Genomic DNA, 22,836 nt, shown 5'->3' on the forward strand with positions numbered 1-22,836 from the left:
TTTTTTTTTTTTTTACAGGTTTGTGTAGAGTTATACGAATTATAGTCCTTGACTTTTAATGATTACAGAAGGGGCGAGTTTCACTGTTAGCACAGCTTCATTTAGCTAAGAAAGAAATAGGTACCTTCAAACCTTGCATCTCCAGATTGAAAAATTTTGGGGAATATCAACCCCCAAAATGAGTACTCTGCCTTTATACGCTCATGAATGAATTTCATAACGCTAATGCATAACTCATGCCCCAGGTGCAATACAAACTGACACGAAGATGTAGCATGCAGAAGCCAGAGTGTGACTAAGGCTTGAAGTGGAATGCATTTGATGGCTTCTATGGATTAGGCAAGGCAGAAACAGGAAAGGCTTGAGTCCAACAAAAAAGTGAAACATTTCCAACCTTCTCTAATTCTTTCTACCAGAAGAACCACCAATCTCACCCCCCCAACCCTTCCCCCCAAAAAAGGCTTTTTTAAGCAAAAACATATCCTGTGCAGATGTGCTCCAAATACTGATGGAGCACTCGAATACAAGGATTACAGGGGTAAATAACTGCTTTCTGAAAGTACTACTTAAAAGTTTTCTGATCCAACAGCTATGAGGCCAATAAAGTGCTTGATACAGAGCATACATTTCAATGAGTTACAGCTTTGTTTTATGATGCAAAAGATGCTCATGGTATATTTCCTGATTTGATTCTAGCAACCTTCCCAAATGAATATTGTAAACATCATAGCAGAATATCTCCAGTAACTTCCCTCAAACAAAAGGGGTGAACAAGTTCTTCTTCAAATAAAGGGACAGTCTGTCCTAACAGGAAGCCTAAGACAGAACAGTCAGAACAAAGATATCTTGGGGATTCTGTCTTCCTTTTCACTCTTCTTAAAGGCTGTTTAATAGAACCCACCCAAAATAACCCAGAATTAAGGCAAGAGCTACATGGTGTACAGATATATCCAAAAGACGACATTCATTCCAATATAAAATGAATAGCATTGTATTAACGTTTATTTCTAATTACAAGAAACAGAATATCAGTCCCTTATTTGTACAAAAATACCTGAAAGATTACAATTAGGTTCACAAGCCAAAAAGCTATTTACAGTATGAAGCAAAGCATATTGAATAAAGGTTTTGTCTCTTAAGTTAATACCTTTTGCATTCCCTGAAACTTTAAACTTTATTCCATTTTACAGTCACTAAATCTTGCATTGTGACAATATAATTTACGATAAGCAAGTCTTGCCACTGGAAAGGTGCATTGATTGGTCAAACTGTCAGGTATTTAGTGCAGAAAAGATAAGACAAAACATCTAAACTGAGGCACGTGTTTCTTCAAGATTAATTAACAAATAAAAAGGTTTTTGTACTTTAACACCTATCGTAACATAACTTAACTAGTAACCTCATTACCAAAATGGTTTGGCATTTTCCTTCTCAACATATTCAAGATTGCTACATGAAGTATTTATTTAGAAAATAAAATCACAGGCAAAAAGATAAAAATTCAACAGGCTCCAAAACAACCCTGAGCATCCCCTTTACATTCATGTCATTTAAATACAAAAATAAGAGTCAAATGTCCTTCAGTCCTTGGTATTCTGAGCTGGCAGCCAGCTGAATCTGTTGGAAAACTAAGGTGGTATTGACTGTTTTCCAGCAGAAAGAAGACAAAGCAGTGATCTGCTTAAGTAAGATTGTTGCCACTTTGAAGGTGGTCTCTTTCTCATAACAGCTCACTTTAGCTGGGAAAAGTACAAAATACTAAGTCAACCATCTACATACAAAAATCATGATTCATAGTCAAACTTTTATTCTCAATTTAAATAAGATGCAAGGTTTTTTTTTTTTAATATAAATATGAAACACTGCAAATACTATTCGCCTACTGGGAAAAATGCATGGTTGTCACTAAGCTATGTAAACAGAAAAACTTAAAACTACAGCATAAATGGTCTTATTAAACTGGTAATGTAGTCAATACGAGTATCTTTTTTCTCCTAATAGGGGCCAAATAGAAGCATGCAAAGTGAAGTCAGACTTAAGTTAGCTTAATTTCAAGGTTTTAAAATACATTGTCTAGAAAGCAAGAACACTCATTTCACTATGTACAATTAAAAAAAAAAAAGGCTTCTACTAAAAACAAAATCAAGTTTCTTCATTTTTAATATCTAGACATTAAATGGAAAAAAAAATACTAAATGTGTTCTGTAAACTAAAATACAGTGTTTCTATACCATTGACATAGTTATAAGCTGATATGGACGATTCAGGCAGGTTATGGTTTGTCTTAAGCTATTCTCAACACTACATGAAGACCTAAAGGTGTAGGATTGGTTTTCCTTCTTTACCCTTTCAGATGGCTAGGATTTCAAACCCAGTGGCAAATATTAGTAAGGATGAACTAGCCTGTGTAAATCATTTACCATCTTAAGAATGCTCTGTTCTGCACTGCGCTCTGCAAGTTCCCAGGGTGGAATACTCCTCATCGTGGCTAACTGCACCAAGTACTGGGAAGTAAATTCAGTAACAGTCCCTGCACCAGCCGCGTTGCTGGAAGAATGGTATTTGCAACTGGAGGATCGCGGTGGGGCTTGTCTAACTTTAATACTGATTTATCGTCAGAAGGAGTTACTGTGTAAACATTAAATAATCGATTTAAACATTAACAATAAAGCCGTTCCGATGACAAACCAGCATCAGAGCAAGATTCGTGCTTGTCTGCCATAGGTACTGGCGTGCTTTAGCGTGTGTGACACGGGGATCAGCAGTTGCCTCGGTGGATGAGATTGCCAGCAGCTAGTTCACAATCAAATGTGTTTCCATTCCCAGTGTGTTCTTTCTCACCACGTAAACTTTCATGGCCCTACAGACAGCAGAAGGGGTACAGTTCCTTTTATGCCCTGTTCCCCAGGAGAGCTTTGTGTCACCGTAGCTTTACTATATGGAAAGAGCTCTTTGAAACAGTCTGAAAATTCAAGGAGCTATAAAGCTAAAAACACTGTTTTGTTTTTTGTTTTTTGTTTTTTATTTTGTCATACTAAGACTACCCGCAGAAGAATCTTCTCACAAAAAATGGTGGTTTCAAATACAAGTGTAGTCATCCAGTCCTATTCTATTTAGTAACAGTAAGTTTCCTCAGGAAAACAGTCAAAAGGATGTAAAAAACAAACCACCACTCCAATAATAAAAATTTGTGCATAGAATCTAATACAGTCTTTGCATGACTGGATGCCACTAATATGCCATCAACATACTACAGCCATAATGCTACAAGTCAACAGTTTTAAGAGTACGTATATGGTGGTATGTTCTTTTAGAATTGTATCCTCATTGCTTCTTCAGACATCTGCAGATCATCGAACCTCAGGTCTCCAGAGAAGTTTTGAGACACATGCGCGCACACACACACACACTTCTTGATTTTCTTCTAGATCCTTTTAGGCTGAAGCTTTCCATACATTTTAGGGTGCAGATTAATACCCAACTCCTGCATGAATTTTAAAAGCCACATCAGCTCCTAATATAGGCTGCATACAATATCCGAAACAAAGTAGGAGTGCAAAAAAAGTGATCAATACAAAAAGTAAACACACTAGTCTTAATTGTCAAGATTATTCCAGGGCAAGAGTTCTTTTCAAAGATTTCTCTTCACACTTGTTCCTGTTAAGTGGCCCAGCCAAAATAGTTTCCAGTTTTGTTTCAAATTTACTCATGGTTTTACATACCCTCCCCCCATTTTTGGGATGCTGGGACACTCAGCAGCAATCACTCTTAGGTGTTAGACAAACCAGCAATCTTGGTCTGTTGGCACCTGTCGAATCCATCCCTTTCAGAGTCCCAAGGTGCATAATATTTTTATTTATGTTTACCAACTTACAAATCTGCCAATTCCCCAGTGTCAACGTTCTCTTACAATTACTCTTCTAGCAAATCCAGTCTTCAGTGAGAGTCAGATTTGAGGTCATAAGGCCACTCGGATGCAGTGGTGTTTGAGTTTGCAGGGCAAGACTCCTTTGTTTAGTTGATAGAATTCAACAAGCTGGATTAGATCACTGAATTTGGTGTTCCCGTCATCCAGGCTGAAAAATATCTGTCCATCATCTTCACACTGGGGAAACAAACCACAGTCAAGTCAGACTGCACATGAAGAGATGTGAGTGTGGCAAAACATAAAAGAGTACAGGCGTGAGTACAGGCATGAGATAAATGATGGGCACCGCCCAAACAACCTCATGCCCACAGACCTTCATGAAACCAGGCGCAGCACTAGAGAAGAACGTACGTTAACCCAACTTGAAATGTTTCGTTTATGAAAGCGAAAGCTTATGGGCAGAGTAAATGAAAGTTGTAGAGACAGCACTGGTCTTCATTACAGAAAACAAAAATACCCCAAAAATATTTGTTAGCTCTTTGTAAAATTGGCAGGTGAAGCAAGGGAAGAGGGCTTAAACCAATAGAGGTCTACAGGATCTTAAACTTCTGATGCTCTTTTTGATCAAAATAAAAATCAAATGGGTTCTTGACATCTCAGCATAACGTTATGTTAAGCTCAACATTATTGGATAACCTCCAGAACAAAACTTTCAAAAGTCTCCCTAAGTTCTTCTACGATTGCCTAAGTGGTAGGGAGACGACTGCTGCTGTTGTTGCTGTCGGTCACAGAGAACAAGTTCTGTGCATTACTTCTATACCTAAGTGACTTCCACTAGTTTTCCAGGCAATGTTAACAAAGAATTTCAATCAGACATTTGACGATTCCGAAGAATACTTGCTAATATACTTGCTAATGGAAACATCCTTGTTAATTACATCAGTAATTAATAAGAGGTGGCTTCAGATGTTGGCAAAGCTTTATGATTTTTTGCGATCAATATAAAAAAGAAATTTACTTACCGGCAAAATTTGAAAATGCTTTATTTTTTGATGATGGCACAGTGTAAGTACAAATGCCTTTGGATTGCTTTGGCTGTCCCGGAGAAGAAACAGTCTAGGAAAGAACATTTTTAGGTACACATTGAACACCACAATCCATTTCTTCATAAATAATCAGAACTAAGTCATTTTGTGCTATTGCTTAACTCTTCTTTAGTTGCATTAACAGGCGATTCCATAACTGGCACTTTGCTTTCAACTTTTATATCATGGCTATGACACACTAATAGATGAAGAAACAAGAAACGCAAGATACGTGCCAGTAATTCTTCCCCTATGAATGCACGTATGAGGCTTTTTTTTAAGGGTCTCTCTAACTGAGCTTTCCATTACTGGTATGTACTCTCATGAAGAAAGTGTTCTCATTGAACTCCAAAGCAAAACTGGATTTCTGTAGATGGGAAAGTAATACATGAGAATTTGTTCCCACTCTCCAGTGTCTTGCATCAGTTTACAGAAACCCAGTGTTAGCAAAATTAAATTTAAGCTAAATGGCTGCAATTGCACAGAAACCGCTCAATACTTTCGTAAAACAACTTATCACTTAAGTAGCATCCACATTATCAAGATGGGGAAAATACACACTGCCTTTTCGTCTAAAACAGTCACAGTATTTTTCCTTCAGCATCTCATTGGAAAAGAATCTACTCTAGCAGTATAGCTAGCAACGCCATACACTATGTAACTGTCACTTTTAAGTTGACCTACAAAATTGAAGTCTAACTCAAATGGTTAAATATGTACTTAGAAGACGAGAAAAACAATCCAGTCAAAAAATGTTTCCTCCCCTTGACATTTATGAACTAAGGAAGGAGAACCTCTCCATGCCACAGGAAACAAGAATATACCTTTGGCACAAGGCTCACGGTGCTAATGACTAGTGGATTTGTGAGATGGCCAAGTGCAGTATTGGGGCAGGCCTCAAGCCCTCTTAATTGCTAACCACTAAGCCAGGAACACACTTTTCCATGGCTGAGTTGCAAGAACTGCCTGTAGTCTTACAAACCCGAAAGAACTTACTCCAGCTCCTCGGAACTGATTGAGAAATGTCAATACCACAAAAATGCACCATCATAATCAGGGTCAGTCCAATACTCAGAGACAGGCACGTCTTGCCACCACCGGAAACCATGCATGCTATTTGAACATTCTTTTTTAGTCCTAGCAAGACCAGATGTGTGGAAAAGGGACCAAAGACTGCCCCGTGGCTCCTGCAGTCCATGCAGGTATCTCTAAATTATCTTTCATCTAGCCATTTCAGATAACGCATGGTATCCAAAGCTGGTGGCACAAAGCAAAGCTCAGCACAACTGAGCCTGCACGTGTTTACTCAACCTCTGGCAAGCAACAGGCTGTCCACACAAACAATGACTAGAAAGATAGATGCATCCTCAACAATAGCTTCCAGAAACAGTCAAATGATAGCAGTATCAGCTGCATATATATATATACATTTCTGAACACCTTACACGAGCCATCAGAAGACTTAACTTTCTACCTTCTTTTGTTCAAGAACAGAGCAGGAAAACACAGGCAAGACTCTTTTGTCCTGGAAACCATGATCCTTAGATCTCAGAGCACGTAGGTAACATGGTTCTTTTGCCCCTGCTGACTGACCTCGCTACAGCCAAACTAACCAATTTTCACCTTCCACAGTGAGTAAGCTGGCTGGGCACAAATTCAAGACCACCTCAAAGGCATTAACACATTCCTGAAAACCCCAAGAAGGATGGGCCACTAGATTCCTAAGGCAATAAGTCAAAATGAGCCCAAGATGGTAAAGAAGATCTGTAGTGTGAGAGAACCAGAAACCAAACAAGTCAGCAGTGCTCCTTTGCTTGCTCAGCCTCTCTCTTTGACCTGCTAAGCTAAAACCCAATAGCCTTGGCCCAGCAAGAAACTCAAAACAATAAAAAACTCTGCTTGGTGACTATGTAGAGGGACCAGCAATTTCTATTTCTCTAATGTATTTCGTTCTTCACAAAGATTAGTGATGGTCCTGAATCAGAAAATGCCGAAGAAAGGTTTGAACTTGACTGTCTCCTGAGAAGCCAACGTGGAAGTTTCTACCTTAACCCTGACAGTAGTGAAATTAGTGAGCTGAAGGCAACCATGCTATTCCCATCCTACAAAGAAAGAACTGCTGAATGCAGTGTAAGCAACTTCCCTTCAATAACCATAACTACATATAAATAAGGGAAACAGAGATGCTCAGAAGATAGTTAAATCTCAACTACAGACATTTTATAGAGTGCTGGAACAGGTACTTTCATTTCTTTGCTCTAGAACAGACATAAATAGTGAGAAATCATCATTAACTGCTCTGATTCATGTAAAAGAGCACAAATGGCTGATTATAAATTTGTGGGCAAACGGCTAGGTACAGCTTTGCCTGAAAAATACGTCCTTGGTGCAGGTTACAGGAATTCATTATTTTCAAATTCTAACATTCTCTAGACCTTTATTGCCTCTGTAGGAAAAAAGAAAAAAGTTTAGATGTATTCTTAATATTCTATCTTTCAAATTAAGAGTTAGAACTCACTCCTACAAACACATACTCTGACTTTTTGAAATACGGGCAGGTTATAATGGGACTACTCAAGAATCGGGCTACTCAGAAGTGCTCACAAACCTGTAAAGCCCTACAGCAGAAGCTGTGCTCCTATCTATAATGCTTACCATCAGATCACAAATACTAAGCAACAGGAATACCTACCCATCTACAAGCCCTTGTTGCTTAATAATCCTGTGAGATTCTTCTCTAGAGATTCTGCCGTGAAACCAGTGCTGTGTCCTATGAATAACTGGAGGTGAGAGGGAAAAGAAGGGAAGAGAGGATGGTTAAAAATAGTAACATGTGCAACAGGTTTTTTCCACACACTAATTATTTAAACATTTTAAAAGTGGGTATAGTTTTGTTACAGAATACAAAATATCTTTCATCAAGCTATATAAAAAATGAATCAATATGAAAAAAAAGCACCAGCTGTTGCATCTACTTCATATACCAAGTAGACAGGCATCATCTCCATGTATTTTCTGATTCGCAGATATACAATTAGGTTAATGAGAGAAATCTCTTATCGTATTGGCCTTTTTGAAGCTTCTTGAAAATGTTGGGACTAAACAATTCTTAGAATACAATGAATAAGCTTACGAGTTAGAACCAAGTCCCTTTAACTGTCAAATAATGAAAAGCACTTCAGCTTGTGCTTTCAAGGGTGGAGTTAACCCCAACTATTTTTATGTTTATTGTTTTATTGTTTTTCAAATGGTACTTTTGAATTTTGTTCAACAGAACAGAAACACAGAATAGAAACAGAGAATAGCTGTGTTTCCTCTAAGTAGTCCAGGATATTAATACGCCATTTCCTATTATTTTAATAAACTTACAATCTCAAAGAGATGTTCAGAACTTACATAACAGGCATCCGTATTTTATATTATTCAGTTATTATGGAATTAATGCTATTTTGAAGACTCGCATTTTTACTCTTTAAAGATTAACAGATCACTCATTGACTTTCCTTGTCTAAAACGAAGAACTGACTTCTGGATTGTTTTAAATGGAAACATTTATGGAGTCTCTATTTTTATAAAATCTGAGTTTCAAAAGATTAATACTGAAGGAAAGCTTGAGCGCACCTTCAAAGGAAAACAAGTTCCTTCTCCTGTGCCTGTATGGGTAAGCATGTTAATGACACAGAAGCTACCGATAAACATAAACATTGTATTTGACATTGAAGCATACTATACCACTGCACTCTATCTCTGTCTCTATATGAAATACAACTTTTATTTACCCACAGAGGCCTCTGATACTATGCTTACAAGCCAGCAGAATTTACCTGTACTCAGTGTGGAAGGATGGAGTGGACTTTGGCTACCCAAGATGTTCATTCTTGTGCTACGTTTCTATAGAGAAAATGAATTACCGTTAAATCCACACTAAAGCCTCAACAGAAAAGAATTAGTGCACATGCAATACAGATTTAATTTACAGGAAACTGGGGGCTGGGCAAGTTTAATGCAAGGATGAGAAAAAGAAATGTAACTTTGAAGGGGGCTAATCTACAAGCAGCAGCTCATTTCAGTTGGCTTAAAACACAAGCCAGATGTTAATGATGAAAGCTCAGTATCTAAAAAATAAAGGAAAAAAAAAGAAAAATAAAAAAAAGACAGAAAAAAGAAAAGTCTGATATGTTTCTGCTCAGGCAAAACACCAGGCACTCAGTAAATCAAGCAGTATTTCCCTCCCGTACATAAAGCACCAGCTAGTGCTTCAGTAATGACTCCTATTCCCTAAGAGACGAGCATGTGGGAAAACTTGTACTGCAGCTGTCTGTCCACAAGACACTATAAACAAGTTACATCAGTTTTCATTGCAAGAGGTCCTGCCTCTTGTATATTCTGCAATTAAACTTACTGGGAGCAAGCCATTAGTCAGAGCCCCAGCCTCTTCCATGTGGGGAAGCATTTAATTTGACATATTCCTCCTCAGAGACTGGTTTTGCAAACTGGCAGTAAAGTTCTGGTGGGTCTGCTTTCCCCCTCAACTTTCCTCTGGACACTAGGGGGACAGAGAAGCAGTGGTAGAAGGTTGTTGTGAATGTGACAGTTTTGCTAAAGATGGATATTGACTTTCAGATCTGCATGCTTGCAGTGTGATTGCTTCAGGTCGGAGCTAAGCTATACTGTGACCAGCACTGCACTAACATCATAGCACACTCTGTGTTTTGGCTCTCAACAGACACTTACTAATTACAAAAATAGAAAAGAAGAGAAGATAGCTACCCTCCAAGCATGTCCTTCTTCCAAGGCAGCACTCAGTGCTTCAGCAGAAAAATCCATTGCTACTAGTGAGTTTTCAGATACACTTCTCTGAAAAGGAATTTTCACTTGTTTCAAAAAACAGGGAAAGAAAAAACCAGCTTGAGAGTTTCATTTCAAAATGTTTTGGTTTCAGAAGACTGTCCAAAGTTATCCTTCAACAGCACAGAAAATACATCTTTTTTTTTTTCCCCTTCCGAAAGATTCGCAGACACAAAAATAAGCGGCTTTTCTTTTTAGGCCGTAGGGGAGGGAGAGGATTCAAAGGCCGAGAATAAAATCTGTATTGCTCAAGTTGCCCACTTGCCCTATTACTATACTCCAGTCATTTTCAGGGCCAGTTGGGATCCAAATATAGGCTCTTCACTTTTAGATAGCTAACAGTCAGCTCTTGGCCCAACATATTTTAGGCAATTTACGTGTTAGTTTTGCCAGGCCTAAGCTGGCTTCTGCAGAGACAGCCAGATGTCTCTGTACGGTACATCTCAAAGTGCCTGACGTATCCAAGATTTTTCAATCATGTGGATCGTGTAAGCCTAAGATAACGGAGAGCCAACCACGTAAACTGTATGCATGCGAAAGGTAAGCTTTACGTTGATTTGCTGCACAATGCTGAATTTACATTTCTTAGTGTAAAATTTTCCACTTTTAAAATGCAAAAGCAAACGTATCTTTTCCAACATCATACATGAATGAGGTAAAGTTCATTACTTACTACTGGAGTGGCAAAGTGTGGAAGCATGGCTTTTCTCTGCTGGGGAATTCTGTAATTCTGATACAGTAGCATTCCATACTGCCAACAGAAATGCAAGGACATTATTATTCAAATATATACCCTAGGAAAAAAAACTGCCGTGATTTCGTAATACCACTTACGCGGGAGCAAGGTGCCACCAGTTTATTATTTTCATGATCAGAAGCTGTCCCAAAGCAATTTGCATTGAGTGACAGTGATTGGCAGGTGGCAATCGCACAGTAAATAAGCAGGACAAGCTTTATTTAAAAGACAGCACTTTTACAAGCCTGAGTGAAATACACAGGTAATTTCTGCCACTCTCAGCTGTTACCGCATTTTCCATGCAGAATACAAGCTTACACTCGAGGTCAGAACACAAACATTAATTCCCCCTCTTTTTACCCTCTAGTAATGTGAACTAAAAAAAAATTCTGTATAAGACATTCAAACTCAGTTTTCATAATGATAAAAAATAAGATCCTTTCTAATTCACAAGCTCTCTGAATAATTTTCAGCAAGAAATAACACTTTTAGTACTTTTCTCATCTTTATAAAAATAAGGTGATTGAGTTCCAGTCATGCTCCTCACTTAACATGATAACTTTTAGCAACACTAGTAGCTAGGATGGTAGGAAAGCACTTACTCAGTGCCTTCCCTAGAGGCACAGTGCTGGAGTACAGCAACATTGCTTACTAAATGTTCTAATTGGAATGGTAGATACAATTTTGTAAACAGGGTAATATATGACTATGGAAAGCTAAATCAGTACGTAAATAAAAAAGGGGGTCACGGCCACAGCCTTGGGGCACAGCCTTAATCTTCCCTCCTTTAATCATCTAATCATCTTTCAGTGTTCCTTAAAAACAGACCCTTTCTTTACCCCTAGTGTTAACTACCTAAGGGTGACTGCTATATGCCAGTATACAGAAATTACTGCCACGCAGTACTGTTGCTGCCACAGGTCACACTGCGAAGAAAGACTCCTCTGAACTATCACATACTTGGTAAGAACAGCTAATTCTGTACACTGTGAAGGTTTTTCCTTGCCATTCAGGAACATTAGTGCCTTGACCAGTGCAACTAATTTCTTCAGAGCAAGTGGTATCTTCAAGGCACAATTCACTACAATGATCTGATCCTCTGAGGACTGTCCCCACAATACAAAATTCTATCTAAATAGGGAAAGTAAAGGACAGCTGAGAAGAAGCACTCAGAACTGCCTGGGGACTAAAACTCTTACCATAATTGTTAGTGTGTATTAAACACGAGTCAAGTCAAGTCAAGTAACTGGAGAGCGGATTATGACAGCCAACAGAAGTATCAGCTCCACAGAAATCAAATATACATCTTGTAACTGGGATTGCTTCTTGCACCCTGGCCCATACCATGGCTAGAGCTCCCGCTTTTGTAAAACCTTAAAATAGGTATTTCTGTAGTGCAGCACAGAATCTCTTACAATTAACGAATGAGATAATATTTGGAGAGCATTCAAAGAGATGTGCTCTGGTTTGGAAGGTGACCACTTAATGTAGATGGAGAATAGGCATTGCATTTTCATACCCGCAGGCCTACGAGCCCGGTTTGCTCTCCCTACGCTTACAGGGTTTTGCATGATGGACAGTCTACACGGGGAGAGGAACAGGTAATTGTAGCAAATGTTTGTCATGTCTTGAGGATAAACAAATGAGATAAATTTCTTTGAAAGGGAGCAGAGGAATAACAATGCTCATGCAGCAATGGCAATCTCTATGGCTTTTCCTAGTCAATGCCACACGTGGACTGGGAAGCCATAAAATCCCACAGTCTTTCTGATGCACCCGCTCGGTCCTTGGACATGTGCTACGGGAGTGCATCTTCTTCAGCAGCAGGGTGTGACACGCCAGTGGGGAAAAGGGCATTTTGGCAGAGAGGGGTGCGATGACGTGGGCTGCTACTTAGATAGGAACAGCGACTCTGTTCATTCAGGACAGACAGACCAAGTGCTCGCAGCGTCCTTGGGTTGCACATCCCATTTTGGGCACAGTCTGGCACATGGCAGCCACCAGCAGGACGCTGGCACGCTGACCTCAGCAGCCGGAGGGAACAGCCGTGCCCTCATCTCCAAATCTGAAATTGTCTGTTTGCTACAGAGAGAGCCAAAGTCGACTGAGCTCAAGGTTCTCCATCCTATTTTGGTGGACACATATCTAGTATCAAGGACCACAGTACCACTTTGTGCATGCCTCTATTTTTTATCACATTTTGTATATTACACTTTGACACAGAATATTAGAAAGTAAGATAACTGCGTGGAAGAGAGGTGGGATTTTAATGGGTAACACATTATCTGTACATATTTATTATATTTTTTCATAGACGTGTATATTCCCTTTAATATGAGGGAGGCTGTAGTAAGGTACAGAGAAGAACATAGTAGTTTTCAAGGCAGCATCTTCAGGGAAAGATTTAAAAACAAAACAAAACAAAACTTCTGCACATTTCCCTATGAAGATCTGAAAGTTCTCTGCTTCAAAGAGCGTAAAATAGTCAGCTTTCTGCTCAGTTCCTCTGTGCCGATTTTGTTTCAAAAAGCTGTGAAGCCTCCTACCATATTATCATGAAATCTCATTGTTTTCTCTCAGATGTTAATAACTTTCACCCAGAGATAGGGTTGCTTATTTTTGTTGCTTTTTTAATAGAACCTTCAGAAAACTGAAAAAAAAAATATGCAAAGGCTTTAGTTCTCTCTGTTCTAGTTCAGATAACCACTTACCATCATCAAAACATTTTCTTTAGCTTAATGATGACTTGCAAATAGCTTGTTAAGCAGTTTTTTTGATTCATTTACAGATCATAAATTTAGCTCCAGAACTAAAATTATACTTCACTCGTATGTTGAAGGAATTTGCTCAGTCCTGTGCTTCAAAGCTTAGGAGGGACAGGTCTACCTGGCATTTTGCTCTTCGCTGTATCATTTTGGAGGCAGATAACGTTTAAGAACATAAAGGTATTTTCTCATGAACAAAATAATGAATGCAATTTAACTACGGGTGTAGGTTTATTCATATATAAGAGATTAGGTACCTTGAGGAGTCGAAAGGCAGTCATCCAGCACGTCCTGCTTTGCTCATCTTCAGCACACAACAGCCTCAGTTCCTTAGTTTCATTTCTCACTCTGTTGGGCTATAAAGTATTAAAGGGAAGTCAGCTACATTCAGTAGAAAACCAACACCACCGTAAGTTTACTGCAGAGTAAAGGCAGGTATAGTATTAGTCTAAGAACTGGCCAGAAAAAGCTCACACCACCCTGAACTAAAGCTCAGGAGAGGCTGAGCATGCTTTGAAAGAAATCACTTTCTCAGCTGAGTCCAGTAAGATAAATGTCAGTGCCAGCTTTGAAATACCCTGCTGTTCTGGCAGTTTGTAGGAACGAGGTACTCGGGCCATGCTAGAACCAGAATCAAGGCGTTTGGGGTTTTTGTTTCTAGAACTGTGGGAAGTTTTATGAGCCCCCATTTCGAGATGAAGAACCAAAGTTTCCATAACTGAAGGTTACTGGAAGTCTGCTTCCAGCAGTTCAGGATCTGTCTGCAGCTGGTCTCTGCTCTCTGAGGCAAACCCATGTTGTCTAGCTCTGGCATGGCTGCTAGGGAGGAGGCTACTTCACTGCTGTCAATAAAACCAGCTCCCAGCCTTATTTTCTTCTCAGAAAATTACAAGGAGCTTTGAAATACCTTCCAAACCTATCTATCAGCACAACAGTTCTTAAAATCCTCAAAGGCAACTGGTTATTCTTATTTCTATTTTCCCAGGAAATCTTCTTTAAATGAATGCAAACCTCTGGCCCACAGTAATGGTACAACTACACCCAATCGGAGCTTGATCCTTTGTTGCTGTATAGTTTTGGTGCTTGCTGTCCAGAGAAACTTTCCTATTCAATTAGAGTGCTTGGGGAAAAAAATTTCATCTGTGAGGTGAACCAAGGCCACCTCACAGGCACACCATGCTTCAGCACTGAGCTCATCTTGCACAGGCATTTCCCAAGCCAAAGGAAGGAGCACCAGATAAAGTGTTAAAAGTGTCACATAATAAAACGATGGCAAGATTCACAGGACATGCCTGCCAAACGAAAGACGTTAAAGATCAAGTCCTCATGACAGAAATGCTTGCAGAGTTTTACATACAAATCCCATTTAGCTGGGGGCTGGGGGGGACTCTGAGCTACCAACACTGCCTTGAACTTCAGAAGAACTTAACGAGAAGAATTACCTTTATACAAAATCCATACTCTGCAGGTGCACTGTACAACTTCTTGCCTGCTATCAACGAGAAGATATTGCTGTCTTCTAGGTCAGCCAACAATTGCAAATGTCTTGGCTCCTGGGGAAATAATGAGTTTTATCATAGGTAAGCGTAATATTTTGGAAGATCTTGCTGCACGGTCTGCAGTCTCTCAAGACCAACCTCCAACAGAGGGCAGTGTATGAACACTGTGCTCCTCTTTCAGGCAGCCTGGACACCCCATGTCACCTTTTAAATAGCAGCCTACTGTCAGAAGGGGCTTTATACAAGAAGCTGACAAAATACTTATTCGAACATATCACATGAAAAATAGCACAGCCTATTGCCCCTGAGAAATCAGAAAGTTAGATAATATAAAATATTGTTTAAGGTATCATTTAAACTAAATCCATGATCTGTGTGCTTGGAGAGCATGATTTCTCTTGCAAACCTTGTTAGCATGACTTCAGGAGCCACCATTATGTTGTCCGGCTAGTTTTGTTTTATTATATAACAATGCTATATAGCTATTTTCATGCATTGAGAGCCCAGGGCTTGCTTGTCATTTGATCATGACTTGCTTATCCTTTTCTATGCAATAAAAAAAGGCAACACTGTGTGCAGGTATTTAAAAAACAGCAAAAAATACCCACTGTAAAAGCAGAAAATGCTCTCACGTGGTAGTACTGTGCAACTTCTATTTTAATCTTACCTTTGAAGTTCCTTTTGTAGAACAATAAAGTCCTGATCTCCTCAAACACACATACAATTTCTTCCATGATTTTCTACCCAGCTCTTTCACATGCAAGAAACCTTGAATTTCAGGGCAGCTACTGGAGTTTAAAAAGTTCTGTTGGAGAGGAAAATGTAAATGAGGATTGTGTCCTAGGGATGGTTCGTAAAATTGTCACTGTGTTTGCGGAACAGAAAGTAAGTGGCAAATCACTTTGATGACTTGGGGCGCAGTTTCATATTATGCTTAAACTGACCTAGATGTTTAAACTGATTTAATGACCAAAATGGATACTCCTGCTCCTCTCGCTACATCTACCTACCTAACTCCTCCTGCTGCTGACATTTCCCTGTTCTCTGTGTCAATACTTCAATCTCCAAAAAGCTAACCATTTCCTTGTATCCCCATTCTTCTTGCACTTGGCCCGAAGGGACACAAGGTAAGTTTATTAACTCTTAAAAGAAAACCTTGTCACAACAATTCTGGCAACTAGTCTAACTTGAAAACATTAGCCAAAATCTGCAACTTTATCCTGGATTTTTGGAATGTGAACAGTCTATTTCAGGATTTCCCCACATTAAAGTCTTATATAGCACATGCACCTGTCGCAAGACAAGAAGTATGACAGACAACAGAATATTTAACTCAAAACGAAATGCAGAGTAGTCAAGTAAGTGTCAGCAATTATACTAGACTTCAAGATCCAGAAGTACTTAAGTTCTTGACATAATTAGAGGGACCACACATGGAATCATTTGATTTGCGATACATCAAAGGAAGGAAGTATTAACTACGGTTAGCAAATTGATGGATTGCTCCCTTATTACAGTGGGCCAGATTTTTAAATGACTGACTTGCTCAGTAAGTTAAATGCCAAACTAATAAAGTCAATAGTAGGAAGAAAAATGCATAATCCTGGTAGGCCTAGATGCCTCTGCAATTCTTGAAAGTTGTGTTTTGGTGTTATTAGTGGGCTATGCCCACAGGAAACAAAACCAAAGATCAGTGCCCTGTGTCAAAATTCTTAGTTGCATTAAAAGCTAATTTTTTTTTTTCAGTCCTTCTCCCCATCTCATCTAACAGAATGGAAAAGAACAGGCAATTTTCCTGCTATTTGTTCTACGAATCTACTTCTCAACTGTGAAAAGGAAAGACCAAAAGAAGAATATATTTTCTCTGTCCAGCTAGATAAACCGAAAGTAAACTAAGATGCAAGCTTTTTTGCCTATCTGAGCCAGGATGACACTACGGAAAACAGATCCCACTGTTTTTAATGCTATTGTATATGGTATTGTGAGACGATATTCAACATTCTTCCCTATTCTGTGTGTAATTAAAAACGGTGCACTTGCTCAATGTTTGAGGTGGCCTCAGATGCCACCATTAAGCAACATGCTTAATGACTACTAGACTGCAGGAAGTTTACCTTCAACAAATTACAACTGTCACTGAAATTACGAAAAATGGTTGTATGTTTTTTAAAAGGAAAGGGGTATTTAATATAAATGCTTAAAGGAAGATTGGTTTTTTTTATGGTTAAACAGCCAACCAAAGAGAATGTACCCATCCTCTTTCCCCCACCCTCTTGCGCTGTTAACCCCCGTGACTTAAGCTTCTCCAGGACTGTACCTAGCTGAGCCTCCCTAGAAGCAAACTCGTGTATCTGACAAGGCTGTAAGGTTTTCCTTTCCCTGCTGCTCGCGTTACCCTAGGTTCAAAGCTTTTCCATCTTCAAGAACATCTTGCTCTTTTAGGGAGTCCTGCTGCTCGTGTTAACAAGCAAACTCAATTCTCCACTTACACTGCAGGAAAAAGGGTGGAAGGTGTGAGCACCTCTGTTCCCACCAGTCTGCGACAATGCCTGTTCGCACCAGTTTTGGGTCCCGATTGCAACCTCACTGCATGTGACATTCAGTTTTAATTCCAGAAACTGGTTTGATTTTTGTTTTGTTTCCCAGCTGAGAGTGGATGCTAACATTTCAAATTCTTCTCAGTGAACCTGCAGCCAGTATTTAATGGATTTTGAAGTGGTTATGGGACAAAATGAGTGCACTGGTTCAAAAGTCAGTGAAAACTTGTATTTAGAGTCAGTGCATATTTGCAAACATGCAAAATGACAGAAATCAAGCCAAAATCAGTTATTTGTATGCATACTTTCTTCATATATTTGTGCCTTCTGCTTTATAATTTGCCTGTAATTCGTGGTACTGTCTTCCAGGCATCATGGTCTTATATTCTTAATATAGTATTCTTTTAATAAACTGTGTTTCAATTTGGCCTCTTTAGTTGACAGTCCCCCATTTGAGAAAACAACTAAAGTGAAAAAGATTTAGACTACAGGGTTTAGATGGGACTGCTTAAATTGAGAGGTTTAAGTGAATGAGTGACTGGTCAGAGGTAGCCCACCCTTCAGCCCCATCCTTGGAGGCCAACCGAATGTGCCACCACCACAGTTCCTTCATAAGCAAGCAAGAAACTGTACGGCAATATCAAAACTTCAGTAGACGCTCAGTGCACGTGCCACTGCCACGCAGATTGCACAACTCTACCAACATATATGCATAAGGTACAACCCCCTGTAATTTACCTTGGGGAGCTTTAAATGGGATTACTTTGCAAATACTACATACAATTTCCTATAGCTACTTGCACTTACTTCCTAAGGAATTATTTTTCTACCTAAACCAGCAGCTAGTTGGCTGAACCATGGGGAAGTTGGTCCTCATTGTTAATTCACACCAGGCACAAACATGGGACATGAAAAGCAAAAGCAAAACCTCTCACCATCTCAAGCCCATCTTTCAATGTACACATACGTTTTTACACTTCCTCCTATGCTATGTTGTGGAGTATAGAAGAGTACTTCTGGTTTGCTTTTTATAAGGTATATTTGTTTTTCTAGAAATATATCTGCTGAGACTGTTTTAGGAACAACACTAGGTGGCCAAACAAGGTAGCCAGAGAGTAAACTGCATATTAATGGAAAAAATATGTATGAAAATACCTATGAATACTTCGCGTTCATAACTTACATCTCAATGCCACCGGGTATGATCTTTGTCAGATATTTTCAACATTAGTACCACATGCTAACACACTACACTGGTCTTTCTCTGACCAGCTGTTTCCAGGCCTTTGTATTCTCCCTTCCTCCCTCTCAACCTCTCCCCTCCAGCTCAAAACTTTCTTTGTCCATATGGATAACTTACAGTACCTGCAAAAGTTGTGACTGTGGGATACTGCCATTTGTTTGCTGGCACCAGGCAACCATTTGCTCTGGAAAGAAATTCTAGACACAAAAAGAGAAGACAATTGGAAGTCACATTATATTTGAACACTTTTACGTAGAACAAGTGGAATTTTCTTCCGGTCATTAATTTTTTGAAACTATTGCTCTTAAATCAATTAGGAGATCCCCTGACAGAGAAAGTAATACTAGGCCTTTCAAGTGCAGTTCTTCCCTTCCTTCTGCTCACCAAACGCCCATGTAGACAGAACGTGGATTTTTAAAATATCTGACATGCAGCATTTCATAAGTGCATTTTCCCATCACTTGCTCTTCTACTGAGGGCTTTCGGGGAGCTCTAACAGCCTCTTCTTTCTAGGAAAGGACAGGATGACTCTTTGCTTATTGTATATTCTGCCACCAAATTTCTTTGCTTCCCTCTCCATCCAGAAAGGTTGTTCAGGGAACAAACTCTCTCTAACTCCACTTGCCATGCGGAAGATGGAGAGCAGGAGGAATAACAAGTTTTCCCTACCCTCACGGGGTAAGCTGGATGCAAATGCATGAAAAGAAGCCTAAGGCAGGGATGTTGCAGGATCTCTAGTATGTATACCTTTACCTTTGACAGCACTCTTTCTATCCAAAATACAGTTCTTCAGTGCTGTATCTGCTTGACCCTAAAACCTGCTCAGTCCCTCAGAAAGCTCCAAACAAAGAGCAATTCGCAGACCTTAGTTATAAGCAAGAGCTCACGTGTGACTGTTGATGCTTTCATTTGGTTGCTCAACAGCCAGGTTATGCTCAGGGCTTGAAACCCTTCAATCTGTCAAGAGAAAAGCCCTTGGCAAAATCTACCCCTATATGTATATATTTCAGGGTAACGTAACAGAGGCCAGTGCTTTTTCTTGAAAGGATAGGCCAGCATACATTCCATGAAATGAAATAATAAAAACTGAACGAGGACACACATGCAATGATTAGGCTCTGTCTCGTACACCCTGCTTCACGCGCTAGACTTGAATAATCTCAAAGCAGAAGTCTACCTCCTTTCCCCAATCCCGCAAACACAGAAGCAAATATTGGTTAACACACAAACAGGTGCTTCTGCAGCACTTTTTGATTTCAGGCATCCGGTACAGTATCTCATTCACATTTAATCTTTGCATGACAAAGGTCAGACAGTTTTCTGACTATTAAATTGATGACTTCAGATGTATTCCTCCAGTTCCCCTTTTCATTTGCCATGTTTTAAAATTCCTATATAATTCGGTACAATGAATTTACTATACACAACAATTACATTAAGTCATTCCTGAAGTTTTTAAACATTATTTGAAGCATGAAGACATGCAGAAATGCCTGAAATAAAACAATGACTGATTATAATGAGATGAATCACAACAAAACCGTTTCCAGTTTAGAACATCCGTCACTCTTCAGCAATATAAATTTCAGTCTTTAGGGCATAAGGAGAAGGGCTGAAGAGGAATCACCCTTCTGCCAGGTAAGTTGCACAATGAATTATGAAAGCTAACATTTACCAGCCTCTCTTGAGTAGAAACAGTGCCATATGGCAATAGCTAATGCAACGGATAGGGAGCCTTCGCATTCTTACACCAAAAGAATGATTTATTCTCTGATTGCAGGAGCCTGGGACTGCATGCCAAGCATTCTGGGTTTTACTCCCATGCTCTGTTATTAATTAAAGTATACCACATGAAACCAATGTGCTAGCTCCTATGATACCAAAATTTCTGTACAAGACTCAGATGTTCATAGGTTATCAGATGGGAAGATCAACAGAAGTGAAAAATTGCAAACACTCTGCGTACAGAAATGTTTCACACAGCAAGTCGAGACACAGGCTCTGAAACAAGCACTAGCAGATGACAAATGTACGTGCAAGCACACGTGCGAGGATGCAGCAACTGTGCATTAGCGTCTACGAGGAAACGAATGAATTTATCATCTGCAGTAACTTCAGCAATGAGTTTGCATGTGACCTCAAGTATCTTTTTTCTTCGAGCACCACAAACGCCCAACTGACCCAAAAATCTGTTCTCACCTAAACCATCTCTGGATTATCCTGCTTCAGCTACCTAGATGGGTCACACCAGCTGACATTGGTTCATGTCAACAGCCTGCTTCAGCTTAATTGTTTAGATAAAATGTGAAAAATCATCCCCAAATAAGCAGTTACACTGCAAACAGTTTAAAATTGCAACATTCAAAGGATCTTATGACTCCAGGAATTAGTTATGAAAAACAATACTTTTCAAGCATGGATATACGTGAGGACATAGCGAGGGCGAGTTACAATGATCAGTAAGGAAGTCAGAGCACACTAGTAAAGCACAGCTATAGGTAAGACAGTGTTCAACATACATAATGATAAACTGGAAATTCCTTGTATGTAGTAAGTGCTTTAGGGGTTACCCAGAGGTTTGGGGTTTTTTTAATTATTACTGTCAGAAATTAAAAGGTTTGGATACTGCACACCATGCGATCAATTTGCTTCAAATCAACTAACTTTGAAGATAATGAGTAATCATTGCACTTCTGATTGTTTTCCTTAAACCAACAAAGATTCCCCTGTCTTGGTCACTCTCCAACATAACAATAACCATTTTGAAACAAGTATATTTGGTAACTTGAAAACACTTGAGGTTTTTAGGCTGGGAGGAGAGTACAAGGAATTTAAACATTGGTTAAAACTTCTTTGGAAAGAATTCCATTTGTTGGTTGCCTTTTTTTTTTTTTTTTAATAGATGTTTAAGACATAACAGTGCCCAGCAATGTTATTGCAATCCATCCCTCTCTCTGTGGTGTAAACAACTAAGCAATGAGACTCACCATGGGATTTTTGAAAAATTCATATTTTGCGTAATTCTTCCTGAACAAAAATTTACTTTCACTTCCCATTGTGGACTCGACTTGAACTATGAGCTCATGATCTTCCAAGCACCTCTCTGTGGAAAAAGAACATGATGTTAACACACAGCCAACCAGCAGAAGCAGTGAGACCAACTTCCAAAGAATAGGAGTAAAACAACCCCATGTAATTCCGTTACCTTTTAAGAAGTTAACAAAACATACTAGAGCTTTCAAACCATACTGTCATGAGACATTTAAGTATTACGAAGTTTAACGTTACATGGCAGCGTTCTTCAAAGTTTTCCTACATCAGGGCTTCACAAGCACAGATTTTTGAGAAAAGAAAGAACGTGAGATTTTTTTGTGTGCAGTAGCTTAAATAATACACACAAACCTCTTCCTTTGGTGCTGGCTATATGCTGTGGCACTGGCAAGGTGGACAGATTTCAGACTAAAAAAGTTGCAGAAAGGCCACCGTTAGGTCTTGAACTATCACAGAACTACAGCGTCCTATTTGATCACACTCTATAAAACCAGTTCATTTCAAGGTGAACTTCAGGCCTTTATTGTAGATGCTAGACAATGGGGTTTATTATGAAAGAGGTCACAGGATCTACTTTACAGGAATACTGACAGAGACAAATGTTTTGTACACATGACAGGGCAATTTTCTGCTCTAGATTTGGTTACAAGGTAACTCCCCATAACCACCACTTCTCTGGTCAAAAGAATGGCACATCAAAGCATGAACAGATAGCTGAACAAATCCAATTCACTGAAAGCAGTAACTCGAAAGAAGGCAACTGGGCTAAGTGTGCACTACTTAATGAACTCATTATCTTGGCAAATCTTCAAAAGTTTCCGAGAAAATATTTAGGTATTTTTCAAAAGTCTTAATAGTCCGTACTTTCATCCCTTATATAACAGAAAATAAAAAAATGAGGTCAAACAAAAAATAAACTTGCACAAAGCTCTATCCCTAATGCGTGTGACTTGCTGGCCAAAGAAGTTTGGAGAGTCCCTTCCCTACTTCGTGTTCCTGCATCCTCGCATTCCCACACTTAGAAATGCCAGGCTGCCACCCAAGTTCTCCTGGGGTGTTTTCAGGAGAGAAAGCAAGAGGCTATTGGTACCTCAAAAACTAGCAAGCTCTTGAATGCCACCTGAATTATTCAACTTAGCAGATTAATGTAAGTTCTTTGAAAATCTAAGCTATCTCTGAATGATCTCATTGTCTTTTTCACCTG

The 22,836-nt window shown here is 39.3% G+C and overlaps 1 protein-coding gene across 3 annotated transcripts in view; it reads right to left on the reverse strand.

Moving 5' to 3' along the window:
• Positions 1 to 1,225: 1,225 nt before the first annotated feature.
• GRB10 (growth factor receptor-bound protein 10) overlaps positions 1,226 to 22,836 on the reverse strand; it is a 113,812-nt gene continuing 92,201 nt past the window's right edge. The window contains exons 6-17 of one of the 3 annotated variants that reach the window (XM_009883791.1): positions 21,569 to 21,684; positions 18,704 to 18,778; positions 15,469 to 15,606; positions 14,745 to 14,855; positions 13,560 to 13,658; positions 10,475 to 10,552; positions 9,724 to 9,810; positions 8,778 to 8,844; positions 7,646 to 7,733; positions 4,891 to 4,984; positions 3,911 to 4,105; positions 1,226 to 1,739 (exon numbers count right to left, since the gene is read on the reverse strand). In XM_009883791.1, the coding sequence (XP_009882093.1) occupies positions 3,959 to 4,105; positions 4,891 to 4,984; positions 7,646 to 7,733; positions 8,778 to 8,844; positions 9,724 to 9,810; positions 10,475 to 10,552; positions 13,560 to 13,658; positions 14,745 to 14,855; positions 15,469 to 15,606; positions 18,704 to 18,778; positions 21,569 to 21,684 (1,100 nt within the window). In that variant the 3' untranslated portion in view covers positions 1,226 to 1,739; positions 3,911 to 3,958. Of the gene's footprint in view, positions 1,740 to 3,331; positions 4,106 to 4,890; positions 4,985 to 7,645; positions 7,734 to 8,777; positions 8,845 to 9,723; positions 9,811 to 10,474; positions 10,553 to 13,559; positions 13,659 to 14,744; positions 14,856 to 15,468; positions 15,607 to 18,703; positions 18,779 to 21,568; positions 21,685 to 22,836 lie in introns of those variants that run through there. The other 2 variants (XM_009883790.1, XM_009883792.1) reach the window with 2 other exon arrangements.

Source organism: Charadrius vociferus, unplaced genomic scaffold, assembly GCF_000708025.1.
Source record: "Charadrius vociferus isolate BGI_N301 unplaced genomic scaffold, ASM70802v2 scaffold103, whole genome shotgun sequence".
Taxonomy (NCBI): domain Eukaryota; kingdom Metazoa; phylum Chordata; class Aves; order Charadriiformes; family Charadriidae; genus Charadrius; species Charadrius vociferus.